The sequence below is a fragment of the Antedon bifida genome, chromosome 7, assembly GCF_963402885.1.
Source record: "Antedon bifida chromosome 7, ecAntBifi1.1, whole genome shotgun sequence".
Classification (NCBI taxonomy): domain Eukaryota; kingdom Metazoa; phylum Echinodermata; class Crinoidea; order Comatulida; family Antedonidae; genus Antedon; species Antedon bifida.
This window is the reverse complement of record NC_136232.1, coordinates 681,494-709,111: the sequence shown is the minus strand read 5'-3', so window position 1 is coordinate 709,111 and position 27,618 is coordinate 681,494. Positions and strand designations below refer to the sequence as shown.

The window sequence follows — 27,618 nt, the reverse complement described above, 5'->3', positions numbered from 1 at the left end:
TTCATCACACTACGTCATGAATAGTCATTGAATATGGGTTGGCTAAAACATCCCCTTGTTCGACCAAAAATGGATGTGTTTCCTTAACAGGGTGTGTCCTGAGTAGATAAAATCAAGATGGTTACACTACTGGCTGTGGTCATGGTTACACTACTGGCTGTGGTCATGGTTACACTACTGGCTGTGGTCATGGTTACACTACTGGCTGTGGTCATGGTTACACTACTGGCTGTGGTCATGGTTACACTACTGGCTGTGGTCATGGTTACACTACTGGCTGTGGTCACCTAACGTTCCTGCTCCCAAAGAGTAAAACTCTCAGAAGTAATGATGAAGAAAATGCCTGATGGTGACTCTTAATTGAACTTGACTAAACTTTTATAGTTAGGCCATTCAAGAATATAGAATACAGTGTTATATAGTGTTTTAAAGTTTAAATTTAATATATTATAGTTCATCTTCATTTCAACTCAATTTTATTTTTTTGAATATACAAAAGTATGAAAATAAAACTTACTACTGAAAACTACTTTGTGCTAATCATTTTAAATATGTCACAGACTTCAACATATACAAATCTTTAAAAATTATCCAGCAGGTGACATGATGTATACATAAATATATACAAAACATCTCTAATGGCTTAAGCTCTGTCTACACTATCAAACTTTATGTGACAACAAAATGTGCTGTGCCCATATATGGACACATCATACTTTTTTTGTCAAACTAGTTTGATAGTGTAGACAGAGCTTTACACGGTCGCATATTTGGAATGATTTCTAATAGTTTAATTCTTGTATATCTCTCACTCTTTGTTACCTTCCTTCTTCTTTCAGGCCATATTTTTGTAAAGTGTTAACAGTATCTTCATATGCACTAAGAGAAAAAGAAACAATTTTAAAGTGTGGCTAGAATAAAAAGTGTGTGTAGAAGAAAAATGGTTCACTAACACACACTAGTATTGTGAATAACAATAATAATATTTAATAAAGTAATATTTTGCACTTCTTTTAAGTGGTGTCTTCCAATTCCCCCAGAAAAGGACAATTGTGGGCTTTGTTCCACCAGACCTGTTAAACAAACATATTGGTGTTGTTGTAAGGGATTACAAATGATTGACCCTTTTAATAAACTATGACTGACCCTTACTTATCTTATAATAGATTAATAACTTTACCAGACAATAAGTAAATAAAGCAAGATAGATATTGGACATTGAATAATTAGGGTAAGCTGTTAAATCAGCTTCTTATCTGTTTGTAGTATAAAGTAATTTGTAAGTTAAACCATGGATTAAAGAATAGAAGGATATGCATCGACGGTGACATCAAACGATTTTACAACGCGCTTGCCTATACTAAAGCACTGCTGCCAATCAAACAAACACGCTCATTGAACTCCGTGTCTCTAACCGCGGCCCTCTGTAAAACGCTGCGAATCAACTGTTACCTTTTTTGAGACCAAAACGTAACCATGTAGAAATCGTATGCGCAGTCTGAATGTTCTATTGACATGTCTGCGTCGATGATTAATTGACAACAACAATATATTGCTGAATAATTCTGTTTTAGTTTCATCACAATCGGACTACGAAAAGTTCACTTTCTTACGACTAGTAATTTTAAGTAGTTAGTAATATTAATAAAATATGCAATTTTTATATTTGAATTATCATTATTTGCCTGCCATCTTCTGTCATTAAAAATTGCGTTAATCTATAGAATATTAAATTATGCATTTGACCATGTATGTTGTTAGCGTGGCCGGTGTTCACCCATACAACAATCGTGTTTTTAATATATGGCTAAGCAGTGGTTTCTTCATAAATCTCCTTAATTATCGAGGTGATTATATTTAAATTGTAGTGCCTGGTGATTGGCTAGTGGTTATGTCATCCACACCACATCCAATCATCGGGTCTAATTGAATGAAAACAGCGATCCCTGATCCGGGATTGGCTGGCTATGTATAGTTGCGATTCGTTACCTAGCGGTCGTTTTGAAAAGTACACGCAGGGCAAACTTAATCACGAAAAAACGAAGTACCTATTATTATTCACACAAGAAGTAAGACAACGGTGAGTATATAGATCATGTTTACACGTTGTATCTACTACACTTAAGATTAGCCTAGGCCTACCTAGGCAGTATCAATGTCGGCAAATCATATGGTTTACTAGTAAGCCTAGAAGAAAAGGCCTAGGCCTAGTATCCTTGCTGATTTTGTAATTTTACATGTAGGGCTAGGCCTAGGCCGATACAACAAATAGTTATTGTCTCAGATGTAGGGCTACTACAGGTCATAAAATGCTACTTTAATGTCATAAAAACATTAGCGTAGATCAATCGCGGCAGAAACCTATACTAATTACAATTATAGCATTTACAATTCCTCATCAGAAAGGTTATAACTAAATTTGTCGTATGAATTGTTCGTCGCCGTTGTTGCTAGCGCTAAAACATCATGCCACCAAAGAACGCGCGAAAGAAGCGTAGCCAACAAGGTTAGATGTCGTTGCACATGTGCAGTAAACAATATATTAGGCACGCGACCGTTTCGTTGTTACCATGCGGTTAATTAAACTGATAACATTGTGGGCGGTCCGCGGTCTGTCGGCGAGAGTCAAGGAACCCTTGATCTCACGTCGATGCATATCCTTCTATTCTTTAATCCATGGTTAAACATAAGTTTATGAGTTTGTTGTCAAAACAACCCACAAGCTTTAAATGAAGTAGAACCCCTCTGTTGAGACACCACTATTGAGGGTCTATACATCTGGTAACAGTGTTACACAGTACAGTATGGTACAGTGTTACACAGTACAGTATGGTACAGTGTTACACAGTACAGTTTGGTACAGTGTTACACAGTACAGTCTGGTAACAGTGTTACACAGTACAGTCTGGTAACAGTGTTACACAGTACAGTTTGGTACAGTGTTACACAGTACAGTCTGGTACAGTGTTACACAGTACAGTTTGATAACAGTGTTACACAGTACAGTCTGGTACAGTGTTACACAGTACAGTCTGGTACAGTGTTACACAGTACAGTATGGTACAGTGTTACACAGTACAGTCTGGTAACAGTGTTACACAGTACAGCCTGGTACAGTGTTACACAGTACAGTCTGGTAACAGTGGTACACAGTACAGTCTGGTAACAGTGTTACACAGTACAGCCTGGTACAGTGTTACACAATACAGCCTGGTACAGTGTTACACAGTACAGTCTGGTAACATTGTTATACAGTACAGTCTGGTAACAGTGTTATACAGTACAGTCTGATAACAGTGTTGCACAGTACAGTCTGGTACAGTGTTATACAGTACAGTCTGGTAACAGTGTTACACAGTACATTCTGGTAACAGTTTTACACAGTACATTCTGGTACAGTGTTACATAGTACAGTATGGTAAAGTGTTACACAGTACAGTCTGATACAGTGTTAAACAGTATTCTGGTACAGTTGAGTGTCACACTGTACCGGATAATCACAAGTATTTGGTCAATTAAATGAAAAATTGATTCTTGCTCAATTTGGCTTGAATTATTATTTGCTATGGTTCTCATTAAAATCCCATAAATTTGACTTGAATTTGCTTGTGATAAAAAATACATTATGTACAGTATACAGATATAATCATCTTCCAATAATGAACTTACCTTCCGTTTCTAATAATCTTATAATAACCCTGATTTGATAAATTTACAACTGTTGAACCAAGCCTGGATGCCTTGGTCTCGCCGATCACACCACCATCAAATACTAGATCTAGTTTCGGCCATAATACTTCAAATTCCTAATAATGAAAACATAGAAATCCCATTTTAAGTACTTAGACAATTTAATTCTTATTTTATAATAAAGTCTGTCTACATAGCAACTTATATTTTATCTTTATTGAAACAGAATTTAACATTCCATGAGATAAGTACATATGTGCCTCTGTTCCATTACAGTAGAACACCTCCTTTGGGACACCCCTATTCAAGGGACATCTCAATTATGGGGATATTTTTAAGTTCAAAGAGAACAAGGGGCAAAAACACTACGGTCAACGTCTAATCAGGGGACACCCCATGCCTTTTCAAAGGACACTCCTATTCAGGGGACATACAGTATTAAAGAGAAACTTTCTTGTTTAAAAGAATATATATTTTAACACTATGGCCAACCCCTAATCAGGTGACATTCCTATTATATTTAGAGGTCTAAGGATTACACTTTTCTGTGAGGAGAAAGAGAGGCAATATATGTTTTCAGACAATGGCCAACGGTGTAAATTATTAAGGGGACACTTTGCTAGGTCTCAATGGTTCTATTATATACAAAACTTACATTGACAGAAAGTGAACTTTGTTCTGAACTTATATTTGCACTTGTGAGAGCAAGAGGGCTCCCTACACGATCAGCAAGCTGACAGATAAACTGGTGATTTGGAATGCGAAGACCAATCAATGAGGTTGTTGAATTAAAGTCTGGATTGAGGGCAGCAGTTCGATGAAATACTACTGTAACTGGGCCAGGTAGAAGGTCATTTAGTAATGTGTTGGGTACTGTAACTTTTGCCCACCTAAAGAAACAGAAATTAAAAATGGTTTGGTGATGATAGCATGATATAGAAATAAAATGACGTGGTTGTTGGTTACATAATTATTGAATAATATGGACTACATCAATATATATGTATTTTTTTTGACTTAGTGAATATGAATACTAGAAAAAATGTGCCAAGTGATAATTCCGAAATAAATATAAAATAAACAATAAAGAAGAGGAAAAGTGGAGTGGAGTGAGGGGAAGAGGGGAGTGTGAATGGGTAAATAATTATAAATAATAATGGCATAAAATATGCAGTTGATTCTGTTTCTAAATTTGCCAGTACCAAAGGCAAATTCTATGATAAAGGAGCACATATCATAGACCGTAAGCTAACTTTCCATGATACAGACATCACATGTGAAACACATGAGTTGCTGTGTTACAGAACTTGCCTTGATACTTTTTTATATTTTCATGAGAAGATATAGTATAGCACTAAGAATCAGGTGGTGATTTATGACTTCACAGTGATTTTTGGTGATAATTATTTTTGTAATGAGCTTTTGGTTTTCAAGGATTACTTCCATAATTCTATATTATATATATTCCATGGTTTATTAAGTAAAACTTACTTTTGGATGTCTTCTATTCGTGAAACACATATAGCGATTGGTTTATGAGGATTGCGGCTTTTGATAGTGTATAGATCCTGGACTGCCTCAAATGACTGCACCATGGCTGCGATGCCATAGATAGTGTCTGTAGGCACTGCTATCACCTTACCATTCTTTAAATGTTCAGCAGCCAAAGCAACTGCTGCTATTGGATCTGAAATACATAGTAAATTTTATATTGGAGAATATTTACAAAATTTATTGAACAATTCGGAAACATAATAGAGACATCTTCAAGATCATCAAGCAGATGCAGTTCCAGGATCAAGGCTAACACTACTAGTACTACTAAGAAGGGCTACTATTTTTTACTATTAATTATGTTGATTAATAAAAAATTTAAATGAACTAAACACGTGGTGGATTAGAATTTTACTCTTTTAAAATTAATGGTAAAAAATGTGCATATTTAATATTAATATCATTAATTACAGAGTGTATTACAGTAGGCCTAAATAAACTAGGCTTTTTTGGGGGGTTTCTTAAATAATAAAATTGAAAAAACAACAAAAAACATAAAACCGTTTATACTGTACATAATAAAAGAACAATCAAAACATTTTAATCAAATAATACAATTTTAAAAATCACAAAGCCATTCCTGTTAGTTTCATCATATTGCATCATCGTATATTCGCCGGCGACAGCGCGATTCTGTGCCGCCTCGCCTGATTCAACTGCCTCCACCACACCACACGGTAGGCCTAGAATATTTGTTGCAATTTTATGCACTACAGACAATACCTACCGTTTTTAATGTGAATTATCTTTGACATCGCTTTTCTTAATAGTTTTAGTTGTAATATATAGGCTTTTATATAATTGAAATGAGGAATGAATCTACTCATTTTAAAACATAATACGAGCCATGTTGCTGATCACAATTTGTACACGTTTATATTATGCAATCTCGCAGTAAGGGTGTTTTGATTTAAATCGTCATAGCGCCCCCAACTACGGCACATAGGTCGAATAAATGATGAGTATAGATTCTATTTAAAGATCTCATTGTCACCCCAAAAAACATGAAAATGAAGATTATTAAAAAGGCCATTTTGCAGTTTTAATGAAGTTAATCACTGCCATAGAAAAACGAACAAAAAATACTGATTTCACTTCTAAAAAGACAAAATAAACAGTTAAATTTAACCAGAAACCCATTATCTGGCAAACAATTTTTTGCTTTAAATTATTGTTTGTCACAGGTAAATCATTTTTTTAAATGGCATATCAAAAAGAATTGTACAAATCTTTTTTTTCCAGGGCCACAATATATCTTTAAGAATTTTTCCTCGTATTTATTATACAGTACATCGATTATAAATTACCCTTCATTGAAATGCTTAGGCTGCTACACACTAGGACGATAACGATCCACGATAAATAATAGATATCTGATAAAATAAATATGCATTTTCCTTAATACAACAAAAGATCTAAAAACTTTTCATTCTAAAATTATAGGATAACAATTTATGCTGTCTTTGATGAAAATAATTTCATGACGTCATGATTAGTAAGAGCAATAATAATGGTGACGATACGATTTTATTGTTCTTCATTGATCATGACGTCAAAGAAAGCAAAAATGGTTATCTCATGATGATAGTTCTAGAATAAAAACTTTTCTAATTCATTTTGTTTTATGTAAGACATTATATTTTTATCTATTTATCGTCGATCGTTAGTGTCCTAGTGGGTGGCAGCCTTTAATTCTAGGAATTTCAATAAGCGCTAATCTATATAATCGATGTATTGGATATAATACGAACGAAAAATGTATTTTTAAATAATTATGATTGTTAATTTTATAATTTCGGGAGAGACTAAAATAGAGTTGGAACTTTTGGGAGTTTATACTAATTAACTAATTAAGCGGCCAAGCATCATCAACATCAGAATATTAATTTAGGATTTTCCAAGAAACAAATCATAAAAATACTTTGTTACTGGTGGTATGCAAACATTCTGTTAAGATGTCACCTAGTTTTCGTCACTATTTTATCATAAAATGTATAAAAAACAATTACATAATATTACTATATATAATTATTTTTAAATAATTAAATTAATTGATACTATATGGTGCCTAGAGTATACTCGCTCGAAGTTGTTATTCTATTTAGACTATTTACGTTACACAAAATGTTTAGGCCTACTAATTGATAATAAAGCATTATTTCTGAAGAAACAACAATATTTAAAACTGTTACGTCAAAAGATCGAGCGGCGTTTTTTGTAAGAAGTATTTCTTGTTTTAAATAATCGATACTATATTTGGCCTTAGAGTATACTCGCTCGAAGATGTTAGTCTATTTTGTTTTCTTCGTGAAATAAACATTCATGAACAGTTACAAATGGATTTTGTTTTGAAAGAAATGAGTCGCCACTAAGAAATGAATTTGCTAAAATATGATTATGTTAAGAAATTACTTTGCTAAATTATGATTATGTTAACAAATGAATATGCTAAAATATGAATTGTGTTAAGAAATGTTGGCCTACAGGATTCTGTACTCCATCAAAGATGTCACTAAAAACAATTCAATACAACTTATATGTGCTATCTAAATTGATGACGTCAATGGACAAATAACATATAAGGTATATTAGGCCTACTACCATGCGGATACACAAGGAGAAGATTTATCTTTGTGGTATTAATTAGAGAAGGGATTCGCGGTATTAATTAGAGAAGGTGATTTCCCATTGAGGTTTTAGCCTTCAAGATAGGCCTATATGGATTAGTGGTTGGAATGTAGTAATATCTAAATCAGTTCGGTTAATGTATATTCAATATAGGTCTAATAAACTTATAACATTAGTAGGAAAAGTAAAAGTTGGTCTTGGGTTGAATGACACGCTGTTTCCTGACAATAAGAACACAAATATGAAGATCTGCAGTAATATGCTAAAATTTAAGAAATGAATTTGCTAAAATATGATTATGTTAAGAAATGACTTTGCTAAAATATGATTGTGTTAAGAAATGCCTTTGCTAAAATATGATTATTTTATCAAATGAATATGCTAAAATATGAATGGTGTTAAGAAATGTTGTATATGCTAAAATGATTAGGCCTATGTTAAGAAATGAATATGTCTAAGAAAATGAATACGCTAAGAAATTAATACGCTAAAAAGTAAATGTGTTAAGAAATTAACATTTAAAGAGATGAATATGGTAACTTATTAATACTGAAACATTATTACGAAATGAATATATTTTATTAATAAAAAGATCTGCAGAAAACATTATCAGCATTAATGAAAAAACGAATGTTACGGTAACAGTTATCCAGCAAAAAAAACTACCGTATAATTTAAAACGAATGATAAAATGCAATGAGAGAATGCTGGAGATGCCCGGATGCAGGCAGTACTGGATTGAATGCCAGATCATCTCCACCAGATAAAATTGATTAAAATCATATGGTAGGAAAAGATGTTAAAGATGTATTGTTCTCCAACAAAACATGAAACATGACTAATAAAATCAGAATTTGAATATGCCATTTTGCAGTTTTAATAATAAGTATTATTATTATTATTAATAATTATATTAACAAAAATAAGGATTTCATTCATCAATCATAAGGATTATCAAAGTGAATAACTATTATGTGACATTAAAATTGCATTTTCAAGACAATTTTTTTTAATACTTTTTCAGGGAGACAATTCAAATTCGTGTTATCTCACTGGAATATGATGGTTTCAGCCATTGAAGATACAATTTATGTGAAATACAAATAAATATAAATTATATTATATAGTATTTGTGCTAGGAAATCACAGCAATCGCAAACAAACCTATGTGCTTTGGCGATCAATTTATTTTTGCCTAATTTAACAACCGGAACACATGACGTAGGTACTGGACATTTGTCGAGGAAAATGAAATCGAAAAAAAAGGGAAATGAAACCCACATCGTGGACCCGAAGGAATTGCAAAGTTCTGACAATCTATGATGTTAGGATTCAAATAATGAAATATTATTACATCATAGACGGATTCAATTAGTAAGAAATGCCATACAGTTTTGGTGCAACAAATCACCTAGGCCTTTAAAAAAAAAATAACAACATAATACCGAATATTGTCAAATTATTTCCGGGTACAACGTAGATCGTGATGATTGGTTAATTATCTTGCGGCGGGCTTATGCTTGGTTCCCACTAGAGACGCAACACAACGACTTAACGCAACGTAAGGGATTTGACCAATCACAAGCGATGGATTTATTCGGCTGTCGCTTGTCATTGGTTATGCTTGGTTTCTACTAGAGACGCAACACAACGACTTAACGCAACGTAAGGGATTTGACCAATCACAAGCGATGGATTATTCGAACTGTCGCTTGTCATTTGTCAACTCGCTTGCGTTGCGTCTACGTCCTTACGTTGCGTCCAAGTGGGAACCAAGCGTAAGCGTGGTTCCCACTAGAACGCAACGCAACGTAACGCAGCGACGTATCGACGCAAAGTGCTGTATTGCGTAATCACAAGTGGGAACCGACGATGCAATAGTGCTGCAAACATCGCAGGTTTGATTTCACGCAGGCAGGGGAAAACACAGTTATTGGAAGAGCATTTTCGTACGTTGCGTAGATTGCGTCGCTAGTGGGAACCAAGCTTTAAACACGCTTACGTTGCGTTAACGTCCTTGCGTTGCGTCCTAGTGGGAACCAAGCTTTACGTGCTTCTTGCATTGCGTCGATGGACAAACAAGTGGAAAGCAAGTCGTAGGCTATGGAGTAGTTTTGATGGTACCGAAAAAAGAATAGTTAGTATCAAAATTCTACAAAATTGTAGTTCTTGGAAGTCATGAATCTACTCAGTAGAAATGTGTAATGATAGAATATTGCATGTGGCGGGGCAAGGTCGCCCGGGGACGTTTATTTAAGGGGGTAGTTTATTCCAAAATATGTTCTGGAGGAGGGTGGGGGGGGGGGGGGGGATAGTTGAGAGGGGGAGTTTATTATTAGGCTGTTAACTATAAAAACAAAGTTATATTTAACAGCATTTTAAGTGACTGGTATTTCCTATTATTTAAAATGGTCCTATACTTATCTTCTTCAAACACGACGACGAATGAAAACGGGAGTGGTGGGCATTGTAAAACTTTAAATAGAATTGTATGTCCGGGTAATATAGTTTTATTATACTTTAACCTTAATTACAACTAATTTATAAATAGTGGAGGAAGATGAAGGACACTGTTACTAGGTTAGTGCTGTTATGGTACCACTAACGTCTCTAGCGTCACACAAACTGATAATTCGTTCGCACCCCTACAACTACCCCTCCAACCACCTTCAGGGTTTCATTTTAGCGTTAACGTACTCTTATATCAAAATTTATATGATTTCTTTCTTTATTCATCCAAAAATTAAAAACAAATACATAAGTAAAACATTATAATATATAAAACATTTAAATAATTGGATAAAAAGGGAAGAAGTATAGAACAAGGCCATATACATGGCTGCAGTCGCGTGTTCGAATTTGAGTTAGTGTTTACCGACCGACCAACCGACCGACATAGTGAGCTGTAGAAGCACGCGACTAAAAAAAATAATAGAATATTCACAACGGCAACGTTTTATTTTCACGATTTTTGTTGTTGAGCAAAATGATATGATATATTTTATATCACTAATGCGCATGCGTATTATGTTTTCACCTACTTTTAATGACGTGGAAAGACGCGCAATCAATCATAACTCAGGCTAATGGAAAACAAGCGTAAAAGGTACGTCATCATGCCTATGTCTTAGAGAATAAATAAATTGAATTAAAATAAATATTTAGTATCCTTGTCATATATTTTAAAATCTATATTTGATGGTGAACCGGATAACGCAGATGGGTCCGTGTCACTCTAGTTGGTTGCTGTTTTGTTTGTTGTTGTTGTTGTTTGTCAATTCCATATATCCATTGAATTAAATCCAATAAACATTTACATTAAATGACAAAAAAACAAACAAAAAGTATATCATAAAAAGCAATATTGATGATGGTTATTTTCTTAAAATAGTTCCGCATTTCATTACCAACCTGTTTAAACTAACCTGAATATCTATAAGGAAACAGTGGATGATTAAATAGTTAGGTGCGTGGGACGACGTGGATCAATCAATACCGATGAGAAGGAACACAATCAGTCCCCCATTCCGGGAAGCTTGGATTCCATTCCGGATCCTGTCGGAAATGAAAGAGATTTAAATTGTTACCGTAAAAACGCGAAAAGAAGCCCACGGGCTTCTTCTTTTTTTAGGACTCTGTGGTGGACGTCTTTTCGAGATGGGTTTCTTTTCTAGATTATTTTTGCAAAATAAAGAGGAGGCTTCGTTTATAAATAAATGTTAAATAATAAATTGCGAATACAATAATATGATTTTTGAGATATTCCCTGCCAATTTGAAATATTTGCCAAGGAAGAAGATAATAATTAAAAGATGCAATCAAAGTACCACAGTAAAATAAATATATGAGGCTTGATTTTTTAGATAATTATGAGTTTTATTGAAAGTGGTATTGGTTTACTTCATGAGGTGTGCGCATGCCGTACATACTATTTACAGTGGCGTAACGCAGAGGCCTCCTGGCTTAGGAACACCAAGTGGCCCTCCAACGCTGGAGGCCTCAGGTGGTTTTAGCCTTTTTCGACATATTTTAATGCCTATGGACACTGCCCATCAACGCCACTGGTTGACGCAACGCAAGTGAGTTGACCAATCACAATCGAAAGTTCGGCTGATCAATCGCATACATCCTTGCGTTATCATTTACGATATTGACAAACTTCGATAATAATTTCTGAAAAACGTAAGTCGTTTAATTTTCAGCAATTTTTAGTATTTCATAAGTCCTCGGTCCTTACCTATTACAATTTTCCAATTATATAATTGTTATAAACGAAAGTAAAACATTACAAAGCAAAGGGTAATGGAATAAATGTTATATGCAATTTTATAAAACAACAGTTGTGGTTTTATTAGGAAATAACAATGAAATAAACAAATGTTACTTAACATTTTATCAACATAACAATTATCGAAATAACAGAAATAGAAAAGACTATTATATAATTCGAATTAATTTAAGAATGTTATAATTTATCGCTTTATGATGCAATGTTCAAACATGAATAAAAAAATTGTAGCATTTTGTTTTTAGCAACAAATTCATTATGTGAGCTTCATATATACAGGGTGATGAACAGAATCAGAAATAATATAAAATTGAATACAATAATGATAATTATTAATTAAGCCACCCCCTAAGGCCTCTTTGTCAGATTTCCTTGTGGAGTTTTCAAGAGGACAACCCCCAAGTACCAAGTAAGTAAGTAAGTATGTACACTGATTCGATTAAGCAGCTCATCATGCCCGGGTCACGCTCTTGCAATATGGGGAAATAAATAAATGAAATAGATACATTTAAAAAAAAAACAAGAAGAGATACGACTGGATCCAGAGCGGTGAATACGCGATGCTCCCTCATACTGTGAAATTAAATTTATTTTAAACATACAAGTTACTTAAATATTTACGTTAATTGCTGTTAATTACAAAGTAAAGCTATGTATGATCATAGTGTTATATTCATTATAATCTATACATACTTCCGGTGTTCAATAAGTTCAATAATGGTAATAATATATGGTAAAATTAAAAATAAAAGAAAAGCAAAGTAAATAAATATACAAAATATAACTATTAACTAAAGACCATTATTAGGATATGGATTAGAAGTGAAGCATACTTGTCTCATCTTGCCGGTAGTGAAGTAAGACTTTCTTTTCATAAATTGTTCTTTCATTTCCAAGAAACATTCAATAACAGGAAGGAATTGTCAATAATATCATATATTAAACCGGGAATAAAGATCGGTTGCTAAATATGGTATTATATGATACAGTATTTTTAAATTTGAAACAGAACAATTATTTCGAAACGTACTGTTTTTGGCCATGATTTAATTTTCAATTTCTTTCTCTTTCCCTTTTTTTGCTTAAAATAGTAAACTGTATTTTCAACACCTTGGAAACGTAAAAAGATGTTTGTTATAGTATTGGTGGTTAACCTTCCAATCTTAAGGTCCAGGGTTCAATCCGATCCGATCCTGTGTCATGGTGTATAACACCACGACCCTTTCTATTCCACTCCTTATAAGCCTAAAACGATATATATATGGCCGACTTCTGTCGTAAACGACAATTTCAATTAGTCTTACATTCCTGTGAATGATGATTAAGCCAGGACCGTTTAAGGCACATTTGGCTGGTCCCAACATTGACCAAGGGCTTCTCTCGTCCAGTGCCCACCTTAACCAGAGGATAGGCACTGCCAATACGTCTGAGGCAGATACTAGAACGATATAAGTATATTTAATAATCCTGTAATTGGCGAGTTTTCGGATTCGTAAGAAATAAAGATAAATACAAAATTTAAAAAATAAACACAGTCATCCATCTCAAATACCAATTGCAGTAATGTTTAATCATTATTTTCTGATGTTTATAAAAATAAAAATTAGGGAAGAGTGAGAGTATTTCTCTTTATTCCCACGGTTAAATCAAATAAACAACATGTTGATGTCCAACTCGTACCTGTGGTGCTAGCTAAGAAAGGGGAAATCTACACTAACCCACATCCTTACCTGATTTTGTTTAGGTAAAATGTTATTTAATGAAATTATGAAGTAATCATTAATGCACGGATTTAGATTATAGCGGAAATTATACAGCGATAAATTTAGCATATATTTATTTCCTTAAAAAAATTTGTATATAAAACATCGCTCAACTTTGAAAATGGTATAGATCAGCCATCTAACAAGTAAAGTGTTCAAAACGATTACAATTATAAAGAAGTGTATACAGAAAGTAACACGTAATGGTAAGTTATACTATTTTATAGATTAATTAACAATAGTGATGTGCATTCAAAGCTATAGTAACACTTTAGGAATATTTTTTACATTATGTTTTGTATACCTTGAAATTAATAGTAGTAAAAATAATTTTATAAATTGCTTGACAAAAAGTCAAAGTATTGTTTTACAATAAAATATAAATTAATGCAAAACGCAAAAATAACTGGTCAGTTAATAATGTAAACTATATAAGAAATATCGTTAATAATAATGAAGGAAAAATATTAGAAATAGATTATTTTAAACAAAGGCATAATTGTAAATGCTTTTTATTATATCAAAACAGTTTTTTAAAGATTGCAACGTATAAGCACAACGACAAAGCGACAGTTCGCATAATCATAATAATTACATTTGGTTATCACTATAATTATACGCAACGCAAGAACGTAATAGCAACAAAGGTGATTTGACCAATCAAAAGCGATGGATTATTCGAACTGTCGCCTGTGATAGTTATAGATAGATAGATAGCTTGCATTGCGTCTACTTCCTTGTGTTGCGTCTTAATTGCAAACCAAGTTTTACTTGTGATTGATAAATTACTTGCCTTACGCTCACGTCCTTGCGTTGCGCTCACGTCATTGCGTTGCGCTCACGTCCTTGTGTTGCGCTCATGTCCTTGCGTTGCGCTCATGTCCTTGCGCTGCGTCCTATTGGGAACCATGCTTTAGGAAATACTATGTATATATATTTATATATTTTTTGATTGGTCTCTTTTTTTCTCTTATTGGTTTCCTTTTTCTCGTCTTTTCGTATTTGTATCGTTCCCGTTTTTTAAGTGTTGAGGGCCTCATGCATGACAGCCTCGGCTGTTTTGAGTCACCCTCATTAAACAAAATTGGATAAAAACTATGATAACTACTAAATGCTCTAGATATAACATTATTGTTAGCGATCTTTTACAGTTTATTATAGATGACGATTCATTCAAACGCTGTGAGATAATTTCATCACGACATTGCAAATTTAGCCGATGCATTTCTATCCTATGCATTTTTATTAATACAAACTATTTTGGAAACCGTTGGTGTACTGCAAACTTGACTTTACTTATGTTAATGTCAGTAACTTAGGAAACCGTTGGTGTACTGCAAACTTGACTTTACTTATGTTAATGTCAGTAACTTAGGAAACCGTTGGTGTACTGCAAGCTTGACTTATGTTAATGTCAGTAACTTAGGAAACCGTTGGTGTACTGCAAACTTTACTTATGTTAATGTCAGTAACTTAGGAAACCGTTGGTGTACTGCAAACTTTACTTATGTTAATGTCAGTAACTTAGGAAACCGTTGGTGTACTGCAAACTTGACTTTACTTATGTTAATGTCAGTAACTTAGGAAACCGTTGGTGTACTGCAAACTTGACTTTACTTATGTTAATGTCAGTAACTTATTTTCCAGGCTTTGCATCTTTTATTTCATACTTTGAATTGAATTAATCTGTATAAATAACACGTTTGATGCATTGTGAAATAAAAAACGAAAGAACGAAAAATATATAGATTAAAGTACCAAGCATATTATAATTATAGACGTGTTTATTGAGAAATCTACAAAATACATTCCTCAGGGGTATATTAATTGAAATGAATAAAAGACAATTGTCCGAAAAGGACAGAAAGTTTCTCATCGGGACGAAATTTCATTCAATTGTTCCGTAAGTGTTTCAAATAAACGGTGCACAATGTATCGCCTGGTGGTAAACTTAAAAACCAAAGCGGTATTTCCCCGTTTAATTGTGTCCACACCAAAGGCAAAATCTGGTCGCATACACATATGACGTCATATTATTATCAAGTTATAGTCTGCTTAATAATACTTATTTAATAAAATTATATTTGAGTAATAAACTAACATTATGTAAATGTACTTGAGAAGTATATTATAATATTAGGAATTAAAAGTATAGGCCTGGCCTAAGTATTTAAAGTATAGGCCTGGCCTAAGTATTTAAAGTATAGGCCTGGCCTAAGTATTTAAAGTATAGGCCTGGCCTAAGTATTTAAAGTATAGGCCTGGCCTAAGTATTTAAAGTATAGGCCTGGCCTAAGTATTTTTTTTATTAATAAAAAGAAACAATTAGGGAATTGTAAACTGATATTCTGCTCACGTGATAGTCGTTTTAATCGAGAATCCGGCATAAAATGACTAAAATGGAATGGATTTTTTAAAATTCTGTAATCTATATTTTTAGGAATTAGATTTTTCTCTTTGCGACGGGTATATATTTAATGCTTAAATTACCTCGACAGACATTTTAATTATACATCTACATATTCTTCTGTAACCATGGCTTGCGTTATAAAGGTGTATATTTTTATACTGTATCTGTATGCAATATTGTGCATTGTACATTTATACACTACTGTAGGCCATATTCTAATATTAGTATAATAATATTTTAATTTCATAACCTTATTATGTCACGGTTGTGTGAATTCAACGGGAAGCCATATCGTTTAAATTAATAAAATGTTTTTTTTAAATATTTTATTGTTGTATACACTTTCAGTTCATAACCTGCCATGTTGTATTATATATTGACTTATTTTAAACGTTGTTATAAAAACTATTCGTTTGTGAATTGTAAAAACAATATTGTACTTATTTCAAACGTTACAGTTTTAAAAATGTACTTGTAATTATTGTAAATTTTCTTTTTGTACTTATGCATTACATTTCTATGTATTTTCAGGAATTTAAAGGACTAACAGTTTTACTGACAACTTTATGCTACTTGTCTATGTGTTTCGCTTATCCCTCAAAACAAATTAGAAGAAGCGCATCAAATAATCTCGTTGCTGACGTAGACACTGAGGAGGCAACCACAGAGGTAGCGGAAGAGTTGGCAACGAAAAATGGAAATGATCTGATAGACTCATCTACTCAGACTAGTGGTTCGAGCGAAGAAGTCAGAGCCGGGGTGACTGGCGATTTTTCGGAATGTGAGACGCCATCGGATGTCAAACTACGATTAGCCCGTCAAGCATCTGTTAACACACACAGTATAACCATAAATGCGACTTATAGCCATAATGGTAATACGTGCCCTAATAGTGTTCTCGATGATTTTAATACAGGGACTGATTATGTAGACCGCTCAACTTGTCCATATGAATATTTGCATTATCATAATTCCAGTCTGTAAGTATAAGCCTATTAGTAACTAAATCTAAACTTACAATACTGTGATAATATAATGTATCGTAGGTACTCAATCGTCTCCCACCCCTCTCATCCCCTCTAAGGAAAAGTGACAGTGGGGAAAGGTACTGGAATCTTTACTGGAAGGATACCCATGCCCTGGTCGGTCCCTGTTACCAACTTCCTAGATCCGCCCTTCGCCAATTATTACGATCGTCTATTTGAGGCCTAGCAATATTTTCTAATATTAGGCCTATTTATCTTGCAGGTACCCAGACACCCACAAGTATGTTCGCTGTAAATGTGAATACGCCATTGCTGTGGATAGCAACAACAACGCCACCTTTTCTACAAATCACATATGTCAACATGATTACTACAATGTGCCAGTTTTACGAATAACTGGATGTGTCAACGGCTTTCGTGTGTAAGTATTTTGAGTCTAATCATAATTTTTTTTCTTTAATATTAGGCCGCATTTTATAGCTCAATTTCCTTAATTTTGACAAGGTAAAATTATTTCCTCCATATACTTATTGGAAATGGTATCGATTAATTTGATTGTATTGTACATTGATACGGATCGCTTCCTGGACTGGAGCAAGGTATAATGTCAACCAGCAACCGACAACGCCTACGCGCTTGCTCCACAAACGGCCAATATAACTATAGATCATAAAAATAAGTTTAAAATGACTCAATCAAAAATTGTTTAAATGTTAACGAGAGGAATTTCAGTCTTTGTTACCATTGTTGAAGTATTTCCTCACTCTTTGTATTTTGTTTTTATTTTTACTCATTTCGTTCCTGAGAATGGTTCCATGATGGCTCCGAAATGTCGATCTTTTTGTTATTAAATTTTATTTTGAACTTTTGATTGATCCGATTTAATTTCTTTTTTCAGATATGAATACGACGAGATTAAATTACCGGTTACCTGTTACACGACTGTAAGCAACACAAACTCCTCTTAAAATACACCAGGACAAAATAGTCAAACTCAACGTAATTAAACATGGACAAAATAGTCAAACTCAACGTAATTAAACAAGGAAATTGGAAATATTACAGTTAATATGTTTCTTCTTAGAACAAATTAGATGTAGTGAATTTGTGTGAAGCGCATCTCTTATCTACCATAACTAATAAGCTTATACATTTAAAAGTATCGTTAGCTATAATAGAATGAAATTGCATGCATGATTGATTAGTGGGCAGAAGTGGTGAACCTTTTATAATCTTTTGAAACAAACAAAAAAAGGCGGGTGGGGGGGGGGGGGGGGTTGGGGGAGTGTATGTGCAATCGAATATCTTTTACATATTTTATATTGATTTGTCTCTAACTTATTGTATACATAATTTATATTATAATTTATATAACCACTTTATATTTAATAGAATATATGTTTTTAAAGGATATTTATTGCACGAAAATCTGTGAAGTTCAGGCTTACCTTGATTTAACTAATCAAATACAACATTTTACTTGATTACTATTTAAATATGATAAATAATATTTATAATAATATTTATACAAAAGTTTTTAAAATTGTGCTTTATCTGCAATACAAATATATAATAAACTAGATTTTAATTCGTCATTGGTGATCAACGATTTAATTTATTATTTAAAGAGAACCATTTATTAACTTTCTCTTCCTTGTATAAAAATGTTGATTTTAAGTAGCCTATCCGGGTCTCTGTGAGTGCCGTATTTCCAATGTACACATATATAATTATATATATTTGAAAATATATTATACCGTAATAATTCGTTATTATATTATTTAATTATACCATTTTAAATGGTCTTTTCCAAAGGTAATTTATTTCTAAATTATAAGAAAATGTATACACTACAACGTGTTTTATGATTTAAAAAAAAGGATTTATTATCAATATTTGATAATAATAAATTATTGATCAATGTAGTATGTATGTATCATACAAACAAACTGAGTATGTTATAATATTTATATAATGATAACGCTATATAGCGTAGAAGTATAACATTTAAATGTGCATGAGCTATTTTACAGTATAACACAGCAACAAGTTAGTCAACTTATGCAAATGAGTTCCTCATTTGCATGTGTGAATAAAGCTTATAGTCTAAATTGAACTAACTAATGTGCCTTAGTTTTTGTGTTGTTAAATCCATCACGTGTGCATTCAGTATAATAATTATTATCATAATAATCACTCTAACTACCATGTATCAGATTCAAATTGTTTGAACACATGCATAAATTATGTAGATCACAGTTTAGACATTCTATATAATAGATTTTCTACATTCCCATTACCAATTTATTGTTTAAATGGAGGAGGTGGGGGCAGAAGAGAGCATTCACAAAATCCAATTGATGGAACAAACAATAATCTTCATCCGATTATTGTATGAGCGTTACTGAATACTGAAAAGCTTTATTTATCCATTATTATATAAAATAATAATAGAAATTCTACTTAAAGATTGGCAAATATATATTAGTACAATTAAAAACGGATATATATACATCATTCACTTACTGATTGACTCAATCAATAATCAATCAATAATAATCTATTTCTCAAATAAAAACAAAATACAGTTAACATTTTCTAAAATAATAAATAAAAAATGAGAAAATGGGTACCCCACTGGAAGCTAAGCTTTAAAATGTGGGGTCCAGGCAACATATTTAAGTAAGGTAGGGTAAGAAACATGATAATGAACAAACAAGGCATTTAACTTAAACGAATGCATTTATAATTTAACTTAAAACAGATATATTATTAACTTAAACAATAATAGTAGAAACAAGGTATTCATGTAATTTGGACTTAAAACAAGATATATAAAATTAATAATTTTGAGTTCTTCTGGTAAAGATATTACTTTTCAAGGACTCAAATATGGAATTTAAACATAAAATATAAACAAACAATTCAAATAGAATACACACACATTATTGCACAAAAACGTGCATACAAGTTAGAAGTTAAAATACGATAAAAATGCATAAAACGCTTAAAAAGTTGTAGTTTAAAAAGTAGATACAATTTGGAAGTTACCCTTACTTTGGGACACCCCTCTATTCAGTGGACAATTTCCTGGCAAACTATAGTTTATCTACACAAAACTAATTTTTTATGATTGCATAGTTGAGCTATGTGTGCTGCAAACAGTGTCATATAATGGGGAAAGCACCGCAACTAATCTCGACCCAGCTGATTCAATGGACATGTGAGATATATAAATTCTATATATATACCGTAATCTTCTAAAAATCTATAATTACTATACTTTATTTGAGAAAATTGTTCATGTATATCCAGGATGTAAAATTGTTTGGCATGAATGTTATAATTATGTACTGTGTGTCGAACCTTTTTCTAAATCATTTATTTGTATTTATTTATTTATTTAATTATTGTAAAATAATCTCATTATTGTAATGGTTTTTTTTGTTAATGGTGGCCTCTGCTTAAATCTACTTCTAGACCTATTGTGACCACCATCTACATTTATAAGTATGTCATGATTTATTATAGGCAAAGTATATGTATTATTTGTGGAAACTAATAAACAACCACTATCAATCTTAATATCTCTGTATCGTTGTACAGTAATAAGTGATACTCTTATGTTATATATATGGCCTATCCAGTTCCAATGAAGGAACTTATCAGTATCAGGGTCCTCGATACATTAAAATCGTTTACAATTGTTGAAGATTAAAAATATAGAAATCAAACTCATCTAGCAATAAATCGTGTACGTTAGAGTTTCAGTGAACAGAAAGTTAACTTTAATAAGCATTTACGGTTTTCATCGTTGAAGCAAAAATACTTTGTAATACCGGAAATAATTGTGTTCAAAGTTATTATACGTCGTGACCTTTAGTCTTGTAAAGTTATTTAATAGGCCTTTATGTTCTAATTATTTTAAAAAGGATATCAATCGACTTAAAGTACTGTATGTTATAACCATGCTTTACGCATGTTGTTAAGTCAAACCTGATAGGCCTACATCAGCGAGAAATCTGTTTGTGGAAAGCAATCTTTTCTATACTTACTTCTAAGAATTTTAGTTTAGGCATAGAGATATTATAATGATATTATAGTTCAGTATCTCTATGTTTTAGGCGCTCAATTTTGCAGTCTTCTTGTCATTATAATGAAAAGCAAAAACAACATCTTTGTGAATAAGATGTTGATGTAGTGAAGATGAATATATTTTAAAAGGAGATTCACTGTCAGAATGCCTGGTCTTCACTATGTCAGAATGCCTGGTCTTCACTATGTCAGAATGCCTGGTCTTCTCTCTTTCATTTGGTTATTACAGAATATATTGTATCTCTTTTCGTTTGGTTGTACTTATATGTAGGCCTAACATTATGGATAGCTTGTCTGATATAAAAGTTGAAACGACAAAAAGTCGTAGAACTAAAATATTAGGCATAAGGAATGGGCAGTTTCAATCTTTAAAAAAAAAAAATACGAAAGAGCACGTCTAAACAGTTGTTTATATCTTTTTTTAGATTTTTTAGATTAACTCATATTAATTGAATGCCATATCTCGTAAGTATATTAGGATGTTCAGAAAACCCAAACATACCAATATAACTGCATGTGTTTTGTGCACGTCCTGGTCTCGCTTTAAACCGATTGTTCTTATTATTCAATAAGAGCGCCATCACCCGGTAAGATGCATTTAGGGATTTTCCCTAAATTTCCCCTTTACCGACACATTGCTTATGTTGGTACTTCAATGGAAATCGACAATCTTATTAGTTAAACTACGATTACTATTAATATATATGATATCAAATTTATTTGTGCCTCATTAAACATATTAAACTATTTGTATTAAAATGATATAACAATTATATTGTTTTCTTTAATTAAGCTAGTCTACAAAAAAACATGTTTGGCAATGTATTGTTACCGATTCTATTGGTAGATTATTTTGTCATTCCAAATTTGTGATATGAGTCATTTTTCAAGCCGAATCCGGAATACACTTTGTAAACTGTAATTTATATTTTTAGGAGTTATGGTTTTCCCCTATACGACGGGTATATATAGGCCTAGTTTAAATTTTTAAATTAATTGAGAAATATTAATCTTACATTTAACACTTGTCTGCAATAACCACGACTGAGGCAAAGATAACTATGAAGGTTTGTATATCTAGCATGAACAAAGTATTCAATCTCTATAAGTTAATTATATAGATAGTATTGTTCTTTATCTTCAATATAATTATCTTTTACTTTTATATTCTCTTGCGATTTTTTTTTTTTTTTTTTGCTTATGCGAATTTTTTCAATTGTCTAAAAAAATAACTTTTTAAATTTGTTACTATAGTTTTGCAATGCTTTGACTATTATTTCTAATAACTTTTATTTATTTCTAAAAACAATTTTATATTGTTCTTTATCTTCAATATGATTATTTTTACATAAATCTTTATCACTGTGGGTGGCACCACACTAGTATAGTGGACACATAGGCCTATTTATTATCATATAGTATCATTGTCACTCCATCTCTGAGGAGAAAATACGATTTTTATTTTCCTTATTAAATTTGTAATTGTTCAAATTTAATTAGAAATTGTTTACAGGTTTTACTATAATCATATAGTTTTGGTATGTTTTTACTTGTTTGACTATTATGTCTATTAAATGTAATTAAACAAATATTGTAGGCATATACAATGCATTTTAACTTGTGTATTTTTGTTTCTCCAGAATATTAAGGGATTATTATTTACGACTATGTTCTGCTTGTTGTCTGTGTCAGCATATCCTTCAAATAAAATCAAAAGAAATTTAATCTCCAATAATGACGACGAAGATGCCACGTTTTTTAACGATTGGGAAAATGGAATTGAGCAAGGTGTTAAGGCTAAAGAAGCCGCCGAAAATGTTGTTACACAGCTGATGACTGTTTCACGAAGCTTATCGACAGAAGAGGTTACGATAGCAAGAGATGGTGTAACGAATGAAGAATTTGAAGATTTTTCCAAGTGTGAAACGCCAGCGGATATGCATGTACGATTAAACAGAGGAGCCTCTGTTCACACTCACAGTATCACCGTAAATGCTACGTATGCCTACATGGTTAACGAGTACCCTGACTCTATTCTGAAGGAGTTCATTAACGGAACAGAAGCAGACCGTTCAACTTGCCCATATGAAACCCTTCATTATCACAATTCAAATCTGTAAGTAACATTTAAAGACATTAAATAGTGTTTTACCTACCACATACTATATAATCGTCTACTCAATTATTTCCTCCCGTTAAAAGTGTATTGGCCTACGTCATTTTATTTCCTTATTATTTATCAGTAATTGGTTCAATGGATCTGTGTTTAGTTTCTCAAATCATTCGGTACCGGTAACAATTGAATGCATGCATCAGGACATTTATACAATAGAATAATATATAGTAGGCCTTCGTTATAGAAATTAAATTTTAATTCTATAGGTATACTCTGAATAATTCTCAATACGCCCTCATTGTATTTTGGCATTACAGGTATCCGGACAGTCTCCCTTATGTTCGTTGCAAGTGTGAATACGGCATAATCAAGAAAAATGGCAGGGCTGATTTTAATACAAATTATAAGTGTGAACACGGGTTTTATTCAGTACCAGTGTTACGTACAGCGGGATGTGAGAACGGATTCCGTGTGTAAGTATTTTTGTGCTTAATAGAGATATTTTTAATGGGACAGGATTTAAGTGACTGGGTCCGGATTTAACCTTATATTTTGTAGAAACTTTATACTTCATCATTCTAGCCGATTATAGGTACTGTATCTATAATTTGTCCAGTATCATAGGCGAATTCTGTAATACAGTGTCATATGTATCACACAGACCATACACCTAACCAACCCTTAACCGTAACAAACAAGAATACAGGTCCATGACACTATATACAGAAGTTGCCTGGACAGATAATTCGCCATAATGTGGAGATACCGTACCGAGAATCGGGTAATCATTCACCGTAACTGTCTTTACTACTGTGATCTAAATTATATTTTTAATGCCCGAGTTAGTCTCCCAATTCAATTGCTTGGCCCAAGCAGATAAAACTACCAAACAATGGACTATTATACTAAAGGCCCATCTACACTAGTAGGACGATAACAATCGACGATAAATATACAGTAAGAAACATAAAAACTTTGCATCCTAGAACTATAGAATAACCATCTATGCTTCCTTTGATGAAAATTATATTTTCACACGTCCAATCAAATGACGTCATGATTAGTAAGAGCACTAAAATATCTTGACAATACAACGATTGTATTGTTTTTATTTATCATGACGTCATTTGGTTGGAATATTTGGAATATTATTTTTATCAAAGACAGCATAAATGATTATCCTGTAGTTCTAGGAAAAGCCCCAGAATAGCATCAGTAGCAATTCCTATCAACTCAACTTAAAATGGCCTTATTTCATTTCTTTTTTCAGGTATGTATACGACCAGGTTAAATTACCGGTTACCTGTTACACAATAGATACCACGAACGCTTCATAGAAAAACAAGAACCTATTCAAATATTCAGGAAAACTCGTAGGCTATTGGATTGATTCTCTCCGCAGAACTTTTCCATTCTTGATCTCAGATAGAATGTATTATAGGCCTATGTATTTTTGTGTGAGCTCAGTAGGCATAGAAAATCGCATTTAGTGGTTTAATGTTTTATTTTTTCAAGGAATGATGTGCAATGTAGTAAGTAACATTATAATATTTTATACAGATTGAAATATTTTATACAGATTTTATATATATATATATACAGAAATAATTTATATTTTTAGAGTTTTAAAGGTATTTATTGCGCAGCGGAGTGTGTGGATTGTGTGACATATCTATATACCTTGATTTAGCTTAGAATACTATTTAAAAAAACAAATACAACTTGATTATAAATCTATACAGTACCTACAAAATTACGTCATGGCATGTGCAATTACGTCATGAACTGCGCAATTACGTCATACGTATGTGTATAGATATGTGTTTTTATTTGCTAAACTGTACTTTATGGTATTACAGCATATATTAATATGAATATATTTTTATAATGTATCATATTACCTCACATTTATTACAAATTATATTAATTTGTTGACCTATTTCAGTATTTTATATATATATTCTGAGAGTAATTTATTTTTAAATTCTAAGAAACTGTATACACTATAAAGTGTGTTATGCTTGTGAAAGAAATTCAATTATTATCATGATCTGATAATGAGAAAAGTGTGTATGTATCATACTATGAACTGAATGTGTTATATGATTTATATAATATTTATATAATATTTATATAATATTTATATATTAACGCTATAGGAAAATAAACTTAATGAGAGACCATCAATCAACATAACATTGTAACATCAATAATCAATTGTTAATGTTACACCTGTAACAATATGCTAATTAGTCTTTAGAATCTATATGCGAATGTGAAACTAATTTACATACAGTACTTTTAAGAATAGTGTAGTGAATAATAAAGCTATGTGCAACTGAAGTCATGGTATTTGTGTGTTAATATTTACTGGAGGTGTTATACTAATATACATCATCATCCATTTTGATATCATACCGTAAAACCTTGAAAATAAAAAGTACTCTTGGATGGGATTCTTTTCAAGATGGCCTTCTGTTTTAGATGGGCTTATTTTCGAGGTTTTACACAATGTTAATATATAGTCATGGGGGTGTAAAGAAGAAAACGGCTACATTATTTATCTTTTTTAGCTAATCCTTATTTTATATTCACCGAGAAAAAGAATCACAAATTATTTGAAACATTTCACGCGATTCTGCAGCTGTCATTAGATAGACCGTGACTGACGATTGACAGTCATCTAGATACGAATCTAAATACACATAGACAAGAATAGATTAGATGACTGTCGATCTACCTATCTTAATAGCTGCTGAATATTTAGTACATAAACATTACAATAGACTAATTACGGTAAATTGTTTTAGGTACATTTGAAAAGAATGTTTATCATTATAATTATCAAAATAATTGAAAAAATATATTTCATTGAATGTACTACATTTAATTTCTTAATTCTCATATAATATGAAAAAGGTTCATCTGCATCTCTGTGTAGTATTCATACACTCTCTTGGATGATCCAAAAGGAACAAAACCGCAAACCTTTTATCTCAATAAGAGCTTGTGGTTTTTTCAGTGGTCTTATTCATTCAATAGACCACAAACCTATTCGCTCTGTTAAGCAAGCCTGCTTTGATGCAGTATAATCTCTATTATTTGAATTTTAATAAACACGGTAAGGTTCTTAAATCATTGAGTTAATTAAACACTCACACCATATTGAGCCATTGGAATCTTAGTTAATTGGCCATGGCAAGGTAATTAAACGCTGAACAATTAATATTTGTAATTTAATAACGTCTTCATTTTCGAAGTCATTTACATTAAGGATGTATACATTAATAGCTTTATGTTTCCATGGTGACGGTACTCGACCTGGCCGGGCGGTATGCATACACATTATAACGTTTAATATTTCAAATACTATATTCTAATTTGTAAACAATATTAAAGATGTATTGTCCTCCAAAAACATGAAAAATGAAGATTAATTAAATCAGACTTAAAATATGTTATTTTGTAGTTTTAATAAGGTTAATCACTTCCGTAGAAAAAGAACGAAAAAAGCAATGTTTTCACTTATAAAATGACTAAATAAATGGTTAAATTCAACGAAAAACCCACTGGCTGGCAGCCACTAATTTGACCATTTTTTGTTTTAAATTACAGTTTTTCAGGTAAATACATTGTTTTTCGATCCAATTTTTGGTCAAAGTGGATAACTATTATGTTACATTAAAATGGCATATTCAACAAAAAGAATTAAGAATTATTTTTTCAGGAGGACAATACATCTTTAACTCTTGCAATATCCGGCTAATTTATGACCTTCAACCGTCCAAACATCCTAAATTGTAACGCACTGCGAAGAGGCCACCGTTACACAGCTTGGTAAATATACTATTAAATAATAAATACATAAATTGTAACCATTAGGGCTTACGAAACTCTGATGAGAAGATAAATCCTAAATATACATGGGTGGTTAGTGACTGCGGTTCTAATTAAGGTGCCTATAATTTGCCGTACTATAAGACCTACTATGTGCAGAAAAAATGTATTATGAAAGTATATTATGAAATTTGTTATGAGAGTATTTATGAAAATTGATTCGGTGTTTTAATTGTTTAATATCTTTCCAG

The 27,618-nt window shown here is 32.2% G+C and overlaps 3 protein-coding genes across 6 annotated transcripts; 2 read left to right on the top strand and 1 right to left on the bottom strand.

Annotated features, from left to right (window-relative positions):
- On the bottom strand, positions 1-23,659 carry LOC144848117 (threonylcarbamoyl-AMP synthase-like). 4 transcript variants are annotated; one of them, XM_078704813.1, is made up of 5 exons: positions 23,571-23,659; positions 5,182-5,377; positions 4,346-4,580; positions 3,670-3,806; positions 1-879 (listed from the first exon to the last, which is right to left on the bottom strand). In XM_078704813.1, exons 2-5 carry the CDS (start codon positions 5,283-5,285, stop codon positions 819-821), a joined length of 537 nt encoding a protein of 178 aa, XP_078560939.1. In that variant the 5' UTR covers positions 5,286-5,377; positions 23,571-23,659; the 3' UTR covers positions 1-818. The 4 variants fall into 4 exon arrangements, with proteins under 4 accessions (XP_078560939.1, XP_078560938.1, XP_078560937.1 ...); XM_078704812.1 differs by lacking the exon at positions 23,571-23,659 and adding an exon at positions 11,298-11,440; XM_078704811.1 differs by lacking the exon at positions 23,571-23,659 and adding an exon at positions 10,914-11,007.
- LOC144848603 (uncharacterized) lies at positions 14,058-18,327 on the top strand. Its single transcript, XM_078705412.1, has 4 exons — positions 14,058-14,129; positions 16,865-17,313; positions 17,582-17,740; positions 18,218-18,327. The coding sequence occupies exons 1-4, from the start codon at positions 14,127-14,129 to the stop codon at positions 18,285-18,287; spliced, it is 681 nt and encodes a 226-aa protein (XP_078561538.1). The 5' UTR covers positions 14,058-14,126; the 3' UTR covers positions 18,288-18,327.
- On the top strand, positions 22,400-25,873 carry LOC144848119 (uncharacterized). The gene is made up of 4 exons (XM_078704814.1): positions 22,400-22,481; positions 23,055-23,530; positions 23,848-24,003; positions 24,801-25,873. Exons 1-4 carry the CDS (start codon positions 22,476-22,478, stop codon positions 24,865-24,867), a joined length of 705 nt encoding a protein of 234 aa, XP_078560940.1. The 5' UTR covers positions 22,400-22,475; the 3' UTR covers positions 24,868-25,873.
- The last annotated feature ends 1,745 nt before the right edge of the window (positions 25,874-27,618 follow it).